General features: G+C 27.5%; 1 protein-coding gene across 2 annotated transcripts; it reads right to left on the bottom strand.

Moving 5' to 3' along the window:
* Positions 1-10401: 10401 nt before the first annotated feature.
* Positions 10402-18151, bottom strand: LOC124831483 (uncharacterized). Of its 2 annotated transcripts, none has more exons than XM_088094056.1 (9): positions 17973-18151; positions 17116-17273; positions 16779-16866; positions 15964-16198; positions 14988-15041; positions 11608-11705; positions 11326-11451; positions 11111-11200; positions 10402-10749 (listed from the first exon to the last, which is right to left on the bottom strand). In XM_088094056.1, the coding sequence occupies exons 1-9, from the start codon at positions 18036-18038 to the stop codon at positions 10624-10626; spliced, it is 1041 nt and encodes a 346-aa protein (XP_087950182.1). In that variant the 5' UTR covers positions 18039-18151; the 3' UTR covers positions 10402-10623. The 2 variants fall into 2 exon arrangements, with proteins under 2 accessions (XP_087950182.1, XP_087950183.1); XM_088094057.1 differs by having other exon boundaries at positions 17969-18126.
* Positions 18152-18959: the final 808 nt, after the last annotated feature.

Genomic DNA, 18959 nt, shown 5'->3' with positions numbered 1-18959 from the left:
TATTTATTGTTCAACAATATAAAATTATTTGATGTAGTAAGAATGACAGTATTTATCAAGAATATAATCACTCAAATGTTAACTTAATTGTTTTTAGAGTAACCATCTTATTAGTGTTATCAAATTAGATAATCTTCTACTTATAAAAAAACATACAATAAATTTTATATATTCCTTTATAATTAAATACAAAAATTACTTTTTTAAATCTACTCTTTTGTGAAAAACAATGGCTCCACATTACTCAAAAAAGACAATTGTCAGTCAATCTTTTGACATAATTTTTTCTTTAAAAGACAAATCAGTTAGTCCAAAAAGACATAAAATTTCGTTATAACTTTGTGTTTAAAAGGCAAACAATAAATTGTATCTATTATTTTATAATTAACTACAAAAATTACTCTTTTATAAACAATGTATTCTTTTGTGAAAAACAATGGCTCCACATACTCGAAAAAAAGACAATTGTCAGTCAATCTTTTGACATAATTTTATCTTTAAAAGACAAATCAATTACTCCAAAAAAACATAAAATTTCGTTATAACTTTGTGTTTAAAAGGCATGTCAGATGATAGAAAGGCAATAAATTGTATCTATTATTTTATAATTAACTACAAAAATTACTCTTTTATAAATAATGTATTCTTTTGTGAAAAACAATGCCTCCACATTACTCGAAAAAAATACAATTGTCAATCAATCTTTTCTCATAATTTTATCTTTGAAAGACAGGTCAGTTACTCCAAAAAGACATAAAATTTCGTTCTAACTTTAGGTTTAAAAGGCATATCAGATGATAGAAAGACAATAAATATTCAAATCATCTTATACATTTATTGTTAAGTAATATAAAATTATCTAATGTAGTAAGAAGGATAGTATTTATTAAGAATATAATCACTTAATTGTTATTTGAGTAATCATCTTATTAGTGTTACCAAATTGGATAAACGTCTACTTATAAAAAATATAAAATAAATTTTACCTATTCTTTTATAATTAACTACAAAAATTACTCTTTCAAAACAATATATTCTTTTGTGCAAAACAATTGCTCCACATTACTCGAAAAAAGACAATTGTCCGTCAATCTTTTGTCATAATTTTATCTTTAAAAGACAAGTCAATTATTCAAAAAATACTTAAAATTCCATTATAGGCATGTATAGAAAGACAATAAATATTTAAATCATCTTAGACATTTATTGTTAAGTGATATAAAATTATCTAATGTAGTAAGAAGGATAATATTTATTAAGAATATAATCACTCAAATGTTAACTTAATTATTATTTGAGTAACCATCTTATTAGTGTTATCAAAGTGGATAAACCAGTTATAAGAAAAACATACAATAAATTTGATCTATTCTTTTATAATTAACTACAAAAATTACCCTTTTATAAACAATATATTTTTTTGTGCAAAACAATGGCTTCACATTACACGAAAAAAGACAATTGTCAGTCAATCTTTTGACACAATTTTATCTTTAAAAGACAAATCAGTTACTCCAAAAAAACATAAAATTCCGTTATAACTTTGTGTTTAAAAGACATGTCACATGATGGAAAGGCAATAAATTGTATCTATTATTTTATAATTAACTACAAAACTTACTCTTTTATAACCAATGTATTCTTTTGTAAAAAACAATGGCTCCACATTACTCGAAAAAAAGACAATTGTCAGTCAATCTTTTCTCATAATTTTATCTTTGAAAGATAGGTCAGTTACTCCAAAAAGACATAAAATTTTGTTCTAACTTTAGCTTTAAAAGGCATATCAGATGATAGAAAGACAATAAATATTCAAATCATCTTATACATTTATGGTTAAGGAATATAAAATTATCTAATGTAGTAGGAAGGATAGTATTTATTAAGAATATAATCACTTAATTGTTATTTGAGTAATCATCTTATTAGTGTTACCAAATGGGATAAACTCCTACTTATAAAAAAATATAAAATAAATTTTACCTATTCATTTATAATTAACTACAAAAATTACTCTTTCAAAACCATATATTCTTTTTTACAAAACAATGGCTCACATTACTCAAAAAAAGACAATTGTCAGTCAATCTTTTGTCATAATTTTATCTTTAAAAGACAAGTCAATTATTCAAAAAATACTTAAAATTTCATTATAGGCATGTGAGATGATAGAAAGACAATAAATATTTAAATCATCTTAAACATTTATTGTTAAGTGATATAAAATTATCTAATGTAGTAAGAAGGATAGTATTTATTAAGAATATAATCACTCAAATGTTAACTTAATTATTATTTGAGTAATCATCTTATTAGTGTTATCAAAGTGGATAAACCACTTATAAAAAAACATACAATAAATTTTATCTATTCTTTTATAATTAACTACAAATATTACCCTTTTATAAACAATATATTTTTTTTGTGCAAAACAATTGCTCCACATTACTCGAAAAAAGACAATTGTCAGTCAATCTTTTGACATAATTTTATCTTTAAAAGACAAATCAGTTACTCCAAAAAAACATAAAATTTCGTTATAACTTTGTGTTTAAAAGGCATGTCAGATGATGGAAAGGCAATAAATTGTATCTATTATTTTATAATTAATTACAAAAATTACTCTTTTATAAACAATGTATTCTTTTGTGAAAAACAATGGCTCCACGTTACTCGAAAAAAAGACAATTGTCAGTAAATCTTTTCTCATAATTTTATCTTTGAAAGATAGGTCAGTTACTCCAAAAAGACATAAAATTTCGTTCTAACTTTAGGTTTAAAAGGCATGTCAGATGATAGAAAGACAATAAATATTCAAATCATCTTATACATTTATTGTTAAGTAATATAAAATTATCTAATGTAGTAAGAAGGATAGTATTTATTGAGAATATAATCACTTAATTGTTATTTGAGTAATCATCTTATTAGTGTTACCAAATTGGATAAACTTTTACTTATAAAAAATATAAAATAAATTTTACCTATTCTTTTATAATTAACTACAAAAATTACTCTTTCAAAACAATATATTCTTTTGTGCAAAACAATGGCTCACATTACTCGAAAAAAGACAATTGTCAGTCAATCTTTTGTCATAATTTTATCTTTAAAAGACAAGTCAATTATTCAAAAAATACTTAAAATTTCATTATAGGCATGTGAGATGATAGAAAGACAATAAATATTTAAATCATCTTAGACATTTAATGTTAAGTAATATAAAATTATCTAATGTAGTAAGAATGATAGTATTTATTAATAATATAATCACTCAAATGTTAACTTAATTATTATTTGAGTAATCATCTTATTAGTGTTATGGATAAACTACTTATAAAAAATGTAAAATAAATTTTATCTATTCTTTTATAATTAAATACAAAAATTACCCTTTTATAAACAATCTATTTTTTTGTGTAAAACAATAGCTCCACATTACTCGAAAAAAGATAATTGTCAGTCAATCTTATGTCATAATTTTATCTTTAAAAGATAAGTCAAATACTCCAAAAAGATATAAAATTTTGTTATAACTCTATGTTTAAAAGGCATGTCATGTGATAGAAAGACAATAAATATTTAAATTATCTTAAACATTTATTGTTAAGGTATATAAAATTATTTGATGTAGTAAAAATAGTAGTATTTATTAAGAATATAATTACTCAAATGTTAACTTAATTGTTATTTGAGTAACCATCTTATTAGTGTTATTCATTTGGATAAAGCTCTATTTATAAAAAAAAGTATAAAATAAATTTTATCTATTCTTTTATAATTAATTATAAAATTTACTCTTTTATAAATAATCTATTCTTTTGAACAAACAATGGTTCCACATTACTCAAAAAAAATAATTGTCATAAAAAAAATATAAAATTCTGTTATAATTTTATCTTTAAAAGATAAGTCAATTACTTCAAAAATATATAAAATTTTATTATATTTAAAAGACATGGACAAGGACAATAAATATTTAAATTATTTAAATATTTATGTTAAATAATATAAAATTATTTGATGTAATAAGAATGACAATATTTATTAATACAATCACTCAAATATTATCTAGTTGTTCTTACAGTAATTATCTTATTAGTGCACACTATGATGGTATTTGTTTTATCCAGTGTAAGATAAAGCTTGAGAATCTTGTTAGTATCTTGTAGTTTTTTTCTTCCAACATAAATACAATTTGTGTTTCAACACTCTCATTTTCCCTTGGAAAGATTAATATTTGAATAACAAAACTTCAAAAAATTTTAACTCATATTAAAGATTTTCAAGAACAAAAACATCTTATTCTAGGGATTTGTTTCATAAATTTACCTAAATTTTCATGATCATTTATTTCTATTTACGATTTGTCACTGTGTAAATTATATTTTAAACATGATAATAATTGATTGGTTTATTTTATTTTGAATTAATCTCTCTTCTAAAAAGGTAATATATAATTTTGTTAATTTACTTTTTATTTTATATACACATCCTCTCTTCTCTTTAAAACATACTCAGGTATCCTGGTCATCTCTTTCCGTGTGTTTTCTTTAAGATTGCGGATGCAGTTTTTTTAACATAGAATACTAACAAAACAAAGTAAAAGAAACACAAAAGATCAAATAAAAAGAAGAGAAAAAAACTTTTTAACTTATTTTCCTACAAATAAAGTTATTAACATTTGAAATTTATTTTATTTCATTGAATATTTTATATAAAAAAGAAGGGATCCGTATAAATATCATTACTCCTTGACCATAATTGAAGGTAATTATCTACACGACTCTCGAGTTCACAGATGCAGATTTAATCTTTTTACACTGATTCTCTGTTATCAGTTAGTGCATCAGATGACAGTACTGGGACTTTGATTTTCTTCTTATTCCCAGAATACATAATATCTCTTTTTTATTTTATTATGATAACTTTTTAGCCATATTTTTTTTTCTTATTTTTTATTATATTAGGATATCTACTTTCCTATTTTTCTCTAAGAATGCAAAATTAGGGAACAAAAGATTTAATAACACCGGTAGTATAATAAAAAGGGTATATTTTATTTGATGAGGAAGCTCGAGAAAACAAACAACTTTATAAGATTTTTGTATATACCAAGAATAAATAGAAATAATTAGAAAAAGTTTTCATCATATTTTTATTAATTTTCAGATAAAATAAATGGTGCACGTGGATTGAACATTTTCCAAACAAAACAAAACATTGGAGTTTGATACTGAAGTAAAACAGTATTATGAACGTGCATGTCCATCTGCTTGATTTGTCTTTTCTAAGGAAAAAAAAAGGAAAATAAAAAGAACATTTGAGTATAGCAATTGAGTGGACTGAAAGAGGTGCAGAAAGAGAAGTTTAATAATAATATTATTATTAATACTTGAAAGTATGGTTCGAGTTTCCATCAAAATGTCTGTGTCAGGTTAGAACATTAATATTTTTATCACCTGCAATGATTTTATTAAGGAATTTAGTTATTTTACGGATTTCACAAATTTCAATAGATAATTATTTCCTACACAAGGAATACATTTTAGTATTTATAACATGATTGCAATATATGTTAATAAAATTTTCTACGAAGTTTTTTAATTGATTTAAAACTATTTTATAGGTAATATAAAATTGTTGTACCTAATAGAAATAACATTAAATTATAATACTAAGTATTTGTATATTTGAGAGAATCTCAAAATCTAAATCTATAAATTTTATACTCATTAAACATTAGAATTACAATTTTTGAAACAACATAATATAATATAATATAATATAATATAATATAATATAATATAATATAATATAATATAGAGGTAGATAAATAGATAGATATTTTTAGATTGAAAGATAAATTTGAGATGATTAAAATGAATGATTTTGAAAAGAAATGAAGATAAAAATAAAGTTGTTTTGATTGGAAGATGGATTTAAAAGAATGGAAATGAACGAATTTGAAGAAAAATGAAAATAAAAGTAAAATTGTTTGGGTTGAATGAAAGATATTAAAATATGAAAACAAAATTTGTAAAAATTTATGAATGATTTTGATTGGTGTGAATGATACAAAATTGTTTCAATAGATAAACTTTTAATATAAACTTATTATTAAAATTATCTTTAAAGTAAAAATGCATTAAAATTAAAATTATTTTATATTTTAATGATATATTAAAATAAACAATAATTTTTAAAATTAAACTAAACGTAAACTTACACTCAAGTTAAAATACATAAAATTAAATTATGAATTTTTAACTAAACTAATTTTATTTTATATAATATTTTAGTATTAATTATTTAATTATTTTCATTAATTAGAATTATTATATCATAGATAGGATGGATGAATGATGGACATTTTCTTTCATAACATCAGTGTGTGTTTCCAGCATTGAAATTTCTCCTTTCATAACATTTCAGCGCCTCTTATCTTTCAGTATGGTGAAACAAACACACTTAGATATTTTAACTCAGATTATATAATTTGATTAATTGTGATAAATCCAATAGTTAATCTTTCTCTCTCAGTGTAATCTGATTTTTTTGTTCAGCAAGAAGCATTTTTTAAAATAATATAAAAGAAGTTGGTAAATTGATTATTATAATATTGATTATAATAATTGATTTAAGTTGGTAATCTGAGTGGAAAGGACAGAAAGTATGAAGAATGATTAAAACTAATTTGTCGTGAAGAAAAAAATCCCACAGCAGAGACAACAGAGAATCTGATCTCAGCTAAATCCCTTCATCATTTCAACAATGTCCTTCTTCTTCATCTCTAAAATAATATTTATATTTTTTTTTTAGAAAAAATGGCTTAATCTGAAAAAAAAGTGAGAACTCAAACACACATTCATTATTGGAATCTAATTTATGAGATAGGGTTGCATAATAATAATTATACTTGTTGACCATTTTAAAGCTGCATACACTGCAATGCATCTATTACACTACTAACTCCAAATCTACAATCATCTTCCACACACCTACCAATAACATCCTTACCTAAAAAACCTATTCTATATACTGTTTCAGAATCCAACCAAGATTTTTTACCATCAAAATATCAAACCCTACACCAATAACATTTCTCATTATTTAATTAATAACAAGAAAAGAAAAAGGAATCGAAAATAGAGAATGCACCACTATCCATATAACCGTGTATAAGATAATAAATTACTTGTTTAAAAACCATTTTTTGATTGAGATCCTTAAACAAAGTGATAAATCTATCTTTTGATAATCTTATTGGTTTTACATTTTACATGGGTCATCGGATTTAATAATTAGATATATAAATAAATATATAGTTTTAATGATATTATATTACCAACAAAAATATAAAAGTTTATTTTACTAAAGAATAGAATTTCAGGCATAATGTAATAATTTTATGGGTTTGATCAATAGGAGGTCACACACCCATCTTTGACTGCCAACATTGTTTTCCTCGATGAAAATGTTGTGTTTTAGTTTTAAGTAATCTATCTCAATCCCCACAAAATAAAATATTTGTCTTTCCCATGGTGCTTTCAACCCACAAATACCAATAACATCACTTTTAATTAATGTAGATTGTTGTTGAGTTTTTCTATACTGTTTTTTATTTTATTTTTAAAATATATTAATAAACACTGATTTTAATATTTTAAAATATATTAAAAATAAATTTAATGTACACCTTATTATACTTTTAAAAAGTTTAACAACAACAAAAGTTTCTTGGAACTCATCATTAACACAGATAAGATAATAGTTAATTAACCTACATTGTCAATAATATTTGAAAATAAGTCATTTTACTTTATATATGTAATTTATATATATACAAACAAAATATCACACTAAATAAAACATGAACATAGTGTATATATACATTAAATATTTTTATTAATAAGAGGTTTTTTGAAATGATAAAAAATATGTGTGAAAACTTATCTAGAAAGGAAAATATTTTATCAGGTGGAAATTTACAATTAAGTTGGTGAATCTTGAAAAAAAAACATTTACAATTAAGTTGGTGAATCTTGAAAAAAAAAACATTAATTGCAATGCTTTCTATATCTACACGCTTTCCTGATCACATTCTGATACCAAATCTTTGGAAAATTTTCATATAACCTACTTGTAGTAATCATCACGCAACAAGGAAAATTTTGACATAAATTTAATGTAATTTGAATCCAAATTTGGTGGCAAGGAAAAGTACATTATGCACTCTATCGTTTTTGTTACTAAATCAAAGGGCTATATAAAGAAACAATCAATGCCATATAGATTTTAGTGTATTCCTTTATCAATAGACTCACTTTGAAACTACCAATAATACTGTCTAGCGTGTACCAGACTGTATAAATTCATCTGCACCTTCATTGTTTTTTGTCCCCTTCTCTCTCAACATCACCCAAATTCTAATATATTTTTCACCGTTTTGTACTAAAACTTTGATTCAAAAAACCAATGAGAGATAAAAATATCTGTTTTACCAGATAAGTTAGGTGATGATATCTTCATACCCACTGAATAAAATATTTCTACTTAATCATTTCAAATCATAATATTTTTAATCATATTTTTTATTTTTTAATATACATTATTATATTATTGTAGAAATGGAGGAGAATTGTAAAATGGGTGTATTTTATTTCAAAGCTTCAAAACATTATTTTTCTATTTAGTATTTACAATGCAATCAAATCAAATAAAAGGGATTATGTCATTAACCCGTTTTATTTATCTTTTCAGTTTATTATAATAATTAACAAACTTTCTACTGTTTTAAAATTGTTTTTAATGCATTTTAAGAGTAATATATTTTGATTATTATATGGAGTGAATAAATGAAGAAAAAAAAAAAACAGATTAAATTTACCAAGTACAGTGTAAAAGTAGTTTAGAAGGGTATATATGTTTAAGTGAATAAACGTATAAATTAATGTAGAGAAAACAGAGTACAGAAAAGTACATAAGAAAGTATAATGCTTCCTGACTTGAGGCCGTTGGGGTGAGAGCGAAATGACAGGAATCACAATATGGCACTGAAATTTTTGTCGTAAGCTCTTTGTTTTAAAGTGCACATGGAATGATGTAAGTGTATCTATGTAGTATTTATATTCCATTATTCTAACTTTTTTTCTAATAAAAGTGTCTCAATTAAAAAATATTAATTTGTATAACATTGAGAAAATAAATGATATTTTAAATAAATGGTATTAAATGACAAATAATTTGAAAAAATAAATAATGATCATTTTCCTTTAGTTGTATGATTTGGCAAATGCAGATACAGGGAATCTGCACATAACATGAATGTATTAAATGTGTTATTTAGTTCTGAAAGTTAATTTTGAATCTAAAATAAATTCAATGGTACGTCAAAGTTCACGCAAAACCAAGAAAATTTTATCACGATGCAATGTAGCTTTGTGCTGGTCTTGGAGGTGCATATTTTTTTTATGTAATTTTATTTTAAATTTAATTTATATTTAATATTTAAAAAAGAATTTGAATATAGTTAGTGTCTAAAGTAAACTTTCTTATAATTTATAATGCACATATCATAAATAATTTACCTGGACAAAAAATAGAAAAAATCAATTTCTAAAATCAATTATACTCATTAGAATACTGGTAAAAAAAAGTCTACTAATCAGATGATTAAAAAAAATTACTTTATCTATAATATAATTAGTTCTACCTACAACAAAAAATGATTTTATTGAATACAGTTTTTTAAGAGGCGAGGATATTGTCAGGTAACATATATAAATAATCAGTGATAAAAAAAGTATAAGTTAAAAGTATATTTTAAAACCATTACATTGTAACTGCACCAACGTTTCTTTTTATTTCAACTGCAGGTTATCTTCTATAATATTGTAAGTATTATTACTATTATAAATTAAATAAAATTAATGTGTTAACTAATTAACTAACTTAAGTTAAATTTGACCACAAACATGAAGACGAACACAAATTTTGATTGAAAAAATATATTAATTTCCAATGGTACCTTGTGTTGGGCATTATTGTATTACAGTTTTGATTCATAAATTCACAAAAAAAGTGTCTTGCTTAAAAAACAAGTATTGAATAGCAGTGACAATATCATACATAGCTTAAAAAGTAACATGATTTTTTCATCTTGACCATGAAATACAAAATATTGGGCTTTTTTGGGGATCCGCTCCATACAACTTTTACTATATTCACTAACTGAGGTATAGAAAAAGAAAGGGGAAGCACTATATTCAACAAAACAAGATGTTTAATTAAATTAATTTCAATTATAACTTTATATACAAAAATGTCATTTATCTAATATGAAACAAACACAATAATGCTTTGAAAAATAGAACGCCAAGGTATAATGTGCGCATCATCTTTAACGAAAAAGATCGATTGCATTGATCTAAGGTAGTTTTTCCGACAAAAGGCAACTACAGTGTTCTCATATGGTACATAAGCAACAGCCTCCAAACACAAGGTTTGGAATCAGAATCTAAGAAATAACACCTTACAAAAATAAATATTTGTGAAAGGAAAATTGACGATGGTCTCAGTATCCCTTTACCTCAAATGGCAATAAGCATGAGTCCAATACTTTCAAGATACTGGAGCATATTCTTGGATTGTTGAAGCCAGCTTATTTCGATCATCTTCTGTTTTCATTCGGATCAAGAATGTGCGTGCAACTACACTATCGTTATCCCCACTTCCGTCAGCATTACCCTACAAAAGACCCAAGTTTCACTTAAAATTTCCATTTAAAAATACTTAAATAAATAAATGAGAAGATGAAGTCCGAAGAATCAAAATCAATAAGAGATCAATATTCAAATAACAACCATCACAATGCAACTAGATAGGAAAATACACTGACATAGGAGGAGGCATATTGAACCTAAGAGTTGTAGATATCCACTGTAAGGTAGTCTAAACATTTCAAGTTTCCTTTTCATTCCCAAACTTTCATGCGTTTTTATCCAACACGGTGGTTTTTCTATTATGGCAATTTTAAAATACTTTTCAGTATCTGCCTGCAAACCATCTCTACAGGTATTTAGTTCAATTGCAATATTTCAGTGCTTACCGTAGTATGGAATATTGCAACAAGAGAGTTCTTCTGCGGGTTCGTCTTGATTCCTGGATACAACAAGGCATTGAGAAGAATTTTTCCTACCTGCATGAAAGTAACAAACGGAAACAGCAAGTGAAGTTCTCATTTGAATAACTAAAACTATAGATTACTTACATCAACTCCCTGAATGAATAAGCATTACAAAAAGAAGGTAAACAGGAACAAACCTCATTTCGAACAATAATTGTAGGTTTTGATTCTTTGGTAGCCTTGCTGACACCTTCTTGGCATTTAATAGACAGTTGACCCATTCCTTTATCTTTCCATACATCTTTATCTGCTGGATCACTCGACTGAACATACCAAGGGTTACAGTAAAAGACATTATTGGAACGAACACATATCTAGTAAAAGACATTATTGGAATCGAAGCAAGGGCAGAAAAATTAAAAATGCTTTCCTAAAACAATATTATGTATCACTGTAAAATAAAACTAATGAAAGAGCACCTTCACATAAAGCTTGCACTTGACTTCATGTACAACAACTACACCTTTCTCTTCTGTCTTCTTAACTGATGGGCTGCTAGGCTGCTCCAATTCATTTTCTGAGACCACAGCAAGAATATTTTATTCATCATCCCATAACTTCATTCTAAGAGAAGTTATACTTTATAAATGTCATGAATATTACTAAATGTAACTAAGCTGGTGCAAATATGGGCAATTTTTTTTTGCTATTATGGGAAAGTTTGTTTAAGCTTACAATTTCTGATTTAGTGATACTATGTGAATACATGCTGTCACAAATTAGGGATGTGAAAAATTAACCAAACTGAACTGTCAAATAATTATACCATATATACTAAAAAAACATAACTATTTACAATAAAAACTGAACAAAACCATTTTATAGTTCAATTTTAAAAAACCAAACCTCTAATTCATACGAACTAAATTTTAGTTCAATTCAGGCAATCATTTTTTTGGTTCACAACAATTTTTAACAGTTCAATTCAGTGCAATTTATTTTGTCCACCTCTACAATGAATTCAATGAGAACATATGTTGATCTTGAATGAAAATATTGTTGCTCGATTTGAGATGAAGGGAATCTTTATTCCCAAAGGAAATATGTTTCTAAACCTTCTCAAAGAGATGTGTAGAATTGATTGCAAGGCCAACAAAGTTCGTATAGAACAGAACCAGAGTGATGAAGATGGTTCTAAAGTAAATAAGAGCCAATATCAAAGACATGTAGGAAAGGTCATTTAGTCCAGGCTCAACAAAAAATAGCTTATGCTTCAAGGTTGGTCAGTCAATTCATGCCTCATCCACAACTACATTTACAAAGTGTAAATGGAATTCTTCAATATTTAAAGACAAGATCAGGAAGATCAAATTTAGAGATGTATATTGACACAAACTATGTTGGGTCTACTACTAATAGAAGGTCTACGTTAAGATATTACATGTTCTTAGATGTGAAGGCTGAATTTTGAGCTATATGACATATGGTGTGGGTTAAATGCTATGGCTGAAAATTACTTTTAATGATTTAAAGATAAGTACAAAGAACGTATGGCTTTGTTTTGTGACAACAAATAGTTATCAGTATTACTCAAAATCTCATCCAATTGGGTTGTTCATAACTATTGAAATGATGACACCTTCTTTTGACTGTGCCACTTCAATACCAAGAAAATATTTTAGACGACCCAGATCTTTAGTTTAAAAGTGGTTGAACAGATGATTCTTTAACTGATTAATTCTAGTGATGTCATTCCCTGTAATAACAATATCACCAACATACACCATGAGATAAACATATTTGTCAGGAGAAGAGTGACCATAAAACACTGAATGATCCACCTCACATCGTTTCAATCCAAAATTTTGCACCACCTGACTAAATTTACCAAACCAAGCTCAAGGTGATTGCTTCATGCCATAAAGGGAACGACGTAACTTACAAACTAACCCAGACTCCCCCTAAGCAACAAATCTAGGAGGATGCGTCTCCAGAAGATGAGAGCCCCGGTGGTTGGCTCTTGATACCATCTTAGAGAATTTAGAGAGAAAAACTCTTGTTATTATATCTTCATTAACTTCTAATACATCACTAAACATACTTATACAACAAAGAGGAACAGTAATCAACAGTAAATTAGCAAAGATAAAGCAAGAAAATAGTAGGCTCCTACAGAGCCTATAACTAAAAACATATTACATTTCAACAATAACCAAACTGAACCAAGAAAAATAATTGATAACTGATTTTTGAAACTTTTTGGATCAATTTGGATCTTTTTTTCATAAACAAGCGATTTGGTTCGGTTTGTGGTTTGACACTCCGAAACCAACTCAAACTGAACCAAACTGAAATCAATTATATAAATATTATATTATCTATTATTTCACTCATATACGAAAGTTGTGTGTACAAGAGGAGAACTCAATGTGCCTACTGAGTTCATGCCTATAAATATGTGATACAGTAGCGCACTATGTTTAACATATGAAGGGGGAGGTAAATGAGTTGTCTTGTTGCTGTGAACATTACGTTATTGGCCTAGGGGAAGAAAAGTGCTAAAACAAAATAAAATATTATCGGAAAGAAATAATACAAAGGACTAGTTTTGATGTTTGTGTTTTGAATTTAAAATACAATATTGTACATACATATGCAACACGAGTTTGTTAAGCTTATGAGAGATAGCTCCTGGAGGTTATAAACTATTTATGCCACAATGTATAAATACAAAATAACCACCTTTGTTCTTTAGTTTTTCTTTGTTGTAAAAGGGTGGACACCTTTGAGCCTTTATATTTTATTTTAGTTCTTTAGCTGATAAAAAATTGCTTATATGTGTAAACAAATTATTTAATATTATACATAATGATGGAAATAACACATTTTTACTTAAGGTGGAGTAAGGAATAAAATAATCGATCATGATACAACATTAGGCTGCCATGTCAAAGATAAAGACCGAAAGTACTAATAAAATATTATACAACAGAATCGCAATTGATCCAAACCTAACCACGAAAAATGAGTTGGATTTCTTTTATGTTCAAATGGAACCAAATCAAACCGCATAGTTTTTACTTTTGGTTCAGATGTCCAACATGATAGGACCAAACACATGGTTATAGACCAACACATCAAAGAAAAAATGGATAATGATGTTATAAATGCTTCTTACATCCCATCAAGACTTCAGCTAGAATATTTGTTTACAAAAGAACTTCTCACAAAATCGCTTCATGATCTTGCATTCAAGGTATGAATGATTGATATTAAGATATTGTAGGGATATGAAGAGTAGTTATTTTATTCCTGTAATTATTTATAGGGTGATAGAGTTGTATATCAAGTAACTGCTTGTACTTGTTTCAGACCATGAATTGAGAACCAAAGTTTTTGTTTTCTTCCCTAAATCTCTTTCAAGTTATATAACAATGAAAAGACTACTATCTGAAGCACCCAGCTCAATGAAAAGATAACACACGCTGTGTCACTTCTTTTCTTGTTTAAAAAGAGTTTCTTACACAATTCAATTGCGGAAAAAAAAATCCATTTTTGTTCCATAAAAGCTGCAGATATATTTTTGCTCCTTCAGCATAGTGTATCTTTCATTTAAAGCATAGCATACTGAAGAAAAGGTGAACATACAATCATACAAATTGTATCTATAGCGAGACATATACTTATCAACACCACCTACCTATTATCAAGAAAAGGAAACAACCTTCATCAATAAACAAGAACAACTTCGACAATAAAAGATGGCACCAGAAAAGGTCAAAACAGCAAAAAAAAAGTACAGATATAATTGCTAAAAGAAATAAAGATAAGAAATAAGAGAGTAGAATTGAATCATCACCTTCATCTACGTCAACTGAAGCCTTGTGGTTAGAAGGAGCTGAACTTTGGTTACCTAAAAATGGAAAGATATTGTGCCTGAGTTCAAAGTGTAACATTGAAGTGGATAAAAACAAGTACAAAGGTTAGTGAGCATGAAACCCTGACTTTGTTTAACCTTTATTTTTATTTATACAAAAGTTTTTTATTTTACAAATCACAAGCAAATTCAATATGATTTTCCATTAATTATGTGAGCGCTTGTAAAGGGGATAGACAATTGGCTTTGCTTAAAAAATGATAGAGCAAAACACCTATCAAATCTTAATAGGGACCACAATCAGATTTCATGATATTTTGAAGAACTAAAACATATTTTACACACACGAACACATACATACACCTATATGGGACATGTTTAATGAAAGCAATTGTCACTTTTACAATGTCAGAACTATAAAGTTAAATAATAATAGAATGACACATGGATAGTCAAGATTGAAAGTTAGTTAATGATCACATGACCACCACATAGAAAAATCATTTGCATTAATGTTTTAATTATATTCAAATATTGTCTAATAGCACATATTTATTATGTTTATTCATCACAAGAGTTCTCATCTGATATCTTCCATGTATTCATATGATCAAAATGTTCAGCTTTTATTTTATAACAGTAATATTAATGGACTTGGTGGGCGTTTAGTTCAGCTTATTTTTGAAAAATAATCACTTTCTTTTTGCTAGCCTTCTGAGAGAGCTTTTGAACAAAAAATCAATTACTTTCAGGGAAAAACTGTTATCGGATATGGGCTTAGATCCCCCTTACATTCAAGCACAAAATGAAAGTAATTATTTTCTACATTAAATTATGAGAAATGGGCTTAGATCCCCCTTACATTCAAGCACAAAATGCAACCAATGTAATTACTTTCTACATTAAATTATGAGAAGACAATTATTGGGTATTTTTTTTAAAATAAGAATAGACCTACCAAATCCAAAAATGCTTTGACTGCTTGAAAATAATCCAGGACTCCATGAACTAGAAAAACTTGTAGGAGTTGTAACAGGAGTAAACCCAGTTTTTTCTCCAAAAGATTTATTTTCTTTGTTTACTACTTCAGGCAAGAGTTTTTTCGCAGAAAAAGCAGCACCAGCATCAGCAACTGAATTTTCTGGCTTGGATGCATTTGCTTTGAGCCAGTTGACAACATCACTGAACTTTTCCTGAAATAATACAAAATTACAAGGTCAATTTATTTACGCCCAAACTCAGAGGGCTAAAGCAGCATCATAATTCAAAATTAAAAATGGACATGTAGGTTAATACTAGCTCGAAGAATTAGAGGAGCAAGAAGCCAAGAGAAAGAAGTGGCAAGTACAGATGCTCCTGTACAGCCATAGCCGCTATCCCACCAGTAAATTCAGAGGCAGGTAAGAGGTGAAAGTTTTATAATATAGATAGAAGGTCCAAAATAAGAAAGCATTTTACACTTGTCGTTGCTCACAAAACAAACGTCAACAACTACTAAAACAAACAAAAATGATATTTTTATCACCACTAAAGGTTACTTCTCATGTAGAACTCCAGTATTCTCATAAATGTATGCATGTCTGTTAGAGTGCATGCATCTATTTCAGTGCAACATGCACAACCACTGATGCAATAATACTATTAGATATGGGATCAGCTTCCTATAAAATGGTATCTTCAACAACACATTAATAGAGAACAGATAGTAAAACCAAGTAAATTTAAATACAAGTGACATATGACTTGAGTGAACTAAGTCACTTAAGGAATTACCATAATGCTTGAAGCATGATTTAAGTAATCTCTCACACCGTCTTCCCAAAGCTCATCCGGATGATTCTTTAGTTGCGTTTGAACCCAACTGTGAGGAAAACACATCATAACAAGGAGTGGTTATGAGAGAGCCAACATGACATTCACAATAATGGAAATGCAAAATCCTTAAACCTGGACTGCTACGTTACCACTATAAAGACAACATGCTTTATAACAACCACCACCAAGTAAGCCAAACCAAAAGTCCAGAACAAGGTATAAATCTCATTGAAAGAAAAATTGAAATGTGGGAATCAGGCAAAAAATAAACTTTGACATAATATAAAAGATGAACCTTGCAAATTGGGTATTTAAAGCTCTCACATGCTGCTGTGATGACTCTGCCCGTTTCATATCCAATGGTGGTGCTGTCACCGTTGGTTGTTGAGATGGTTCAGCCCTATGAACATCAAAGAGGGATCCTTCCATTATTCTTTTATTCCGGAACTGCATCTGTGAATGAAGGTAAAATAAGGACACTTATTATTTCTCATATAAAATCTTCAAAAGTTTTCAGCAAACAAGGGGTGTCAAATCTCATTGCCTAATAATGATATTTCCAGCTTGCCCTTGAACCCAACGTTTAGAAATTGAATTGGGAACATGAATCACAGTCATCACTGATCAAAAGTCGCACTCACAAAAAAAGATATACTTAATTTTTAATTATGCATAAGGCTTAAACTAGACCAGTAAGGAAAGAGCAAAACATAAAACATAAACGATCCAGCTCTAATTCCTACCCATCTCCCTCAAAACTGCGACTGAAGACCTAATGACTTCAGAGGCTGACAGACAAAGATGCTCAATAATCAGAAGTACGTTTGAAATAACCAGTTTTCTAACCAGCTATCAACCATTCTCCCACTTCCAATCTTTATTGCTCTTGAATCTATGTTGCCAACGATTACTGAATTATAAAATAGGGAGACACTCTTAGAATGCTAATAGCAAGCATCTTCATAACCCATTATGCGGACATACAAAGCTAGATAAATTTACAAAAAACAAAAGAAAATGAATAAATACACTTCTCATAGTTGAGAACGAGCTCACAAATTTTTGTTCTATTCAAAATTGGGGAAATAGTTGAAGCTAAAGCACAGCACATAAATAAAATTAATTAAACTGCGATAACGGTCACATACTTACCGGTGCTTCGTTACTCTCGACCTGGTTGGGCTCTGACACAGCCAAACGCTTTGAACCTTTCATCATCGATTTGGGGAAATAGGGTTTTTCAGATAATTAACGGTTATGCAGAGGCTGGAACAGAAAAAAAATCGACAGTATGAAGGACAGTACACATGGAAAGGCTCCTTTCTCTAAAAGGGGGCACTTTCAGAGACTAATAAATAAAATACAAAAAAAAAAAATCAAACTATTTCTCAAAATTAAATGCGTGAATTGGGTCCGTTGGATCGAATGAGAAGCTCACTTTAAATACAGACCGTTGGATGCCTTGATTAGGGTTTTCATTCACATGGTGCACATGCTGTCCTAGTGGCATGTCGACACGAGTGAGGGCCACATGTAGGCCTTGTTTAAGCCCAATAGGAAAAAGGAAGCGCCCTTTCCGTCATCCAATTTCAAAAAGGAAAAAAATAAAAATAAAAACTCAACTTCACCCACTGCTACAACTTTTTAATTTTAATTTTAGTTTAAATGGCCGGAATTTGAAGGAATATATTTTGAAGCTTTAAAAATATGTTTAATTTAAATAAATTACCTTTTATTGTCATTTTAACTAATTGTTGTAAAATACTCAATAATAGTAAACTATAATTTAAATGCTTAAATAAATATAAATATGATATTTATTCTCATCATCAACGTGATAAAATACAAATATAAATAAGATTTTAAATACAACTATCATTCATTGTGTCTTGATTATTATAATTGAACTCTAAAAATAAGAGTTTTATAAATGAAAAAAAAATAGTAAGTACAATATTCTTTCATGATTACGAAATATTTTTCGTATTTGACTTACATTATTCTTTTTTATGATCTTGTGTTATGTAACAACTTGATTTGCATCAATTGACATATTCTTGGTATATCATGAAACTTTTCATTCATAACTAATTCGTATTAGTATAACAAAATTATATTTTTTAATTATGATAAACTAGT

The sequence above is a fragment of the Vigna umbellata genome, chromosome 7 (genome assembly GCF_029865625.1).
Source record: "Vigna umbellata cultivar VRB3 chromosome 7, Vumbellata_1.0, whole genome shotgun sequence".
Lineage (NCBI taxonomy): Eukaryota > Viridiplantae > Streptophyta > Magnoliopsida > Fabales > Fabaceae > Vigna > Vigna umbellata.
The sequence above is the reverse complement of the archived record's forward strand: the minus strand, read 5'-3'. Positions and strand labels throughout refer to the sequence as shown.

What these genes read in the sequence shown, in the direction of transcription:
- LOC124831483 (XM_088094056.1), bottom strand. Translation starts at nt 18,038, where the DNA reads ATGATGAAAGGTTCAAAGCGTTTGGCTGTGTCAGAGCCCAACCAGGTC. An exon ending in ATCATGCTTCAAGCATTATG is followed by an intron (nt 16,199 to 16,778) that starts GTAATTCCTTAA and finishes GTATTATTTCAG; the next exon opens with GAAAAGTTCAGTGATGTTGT. An exon ending in AGTGCAAGCTTTATGTGAAG is followed by an intron (nt 11,452 to 11,607) that starts GTGCTCTTTCAT and finishes TGGTATGTTCAG; the next exon opens with TCGAGTGATCCAGCAGATAA.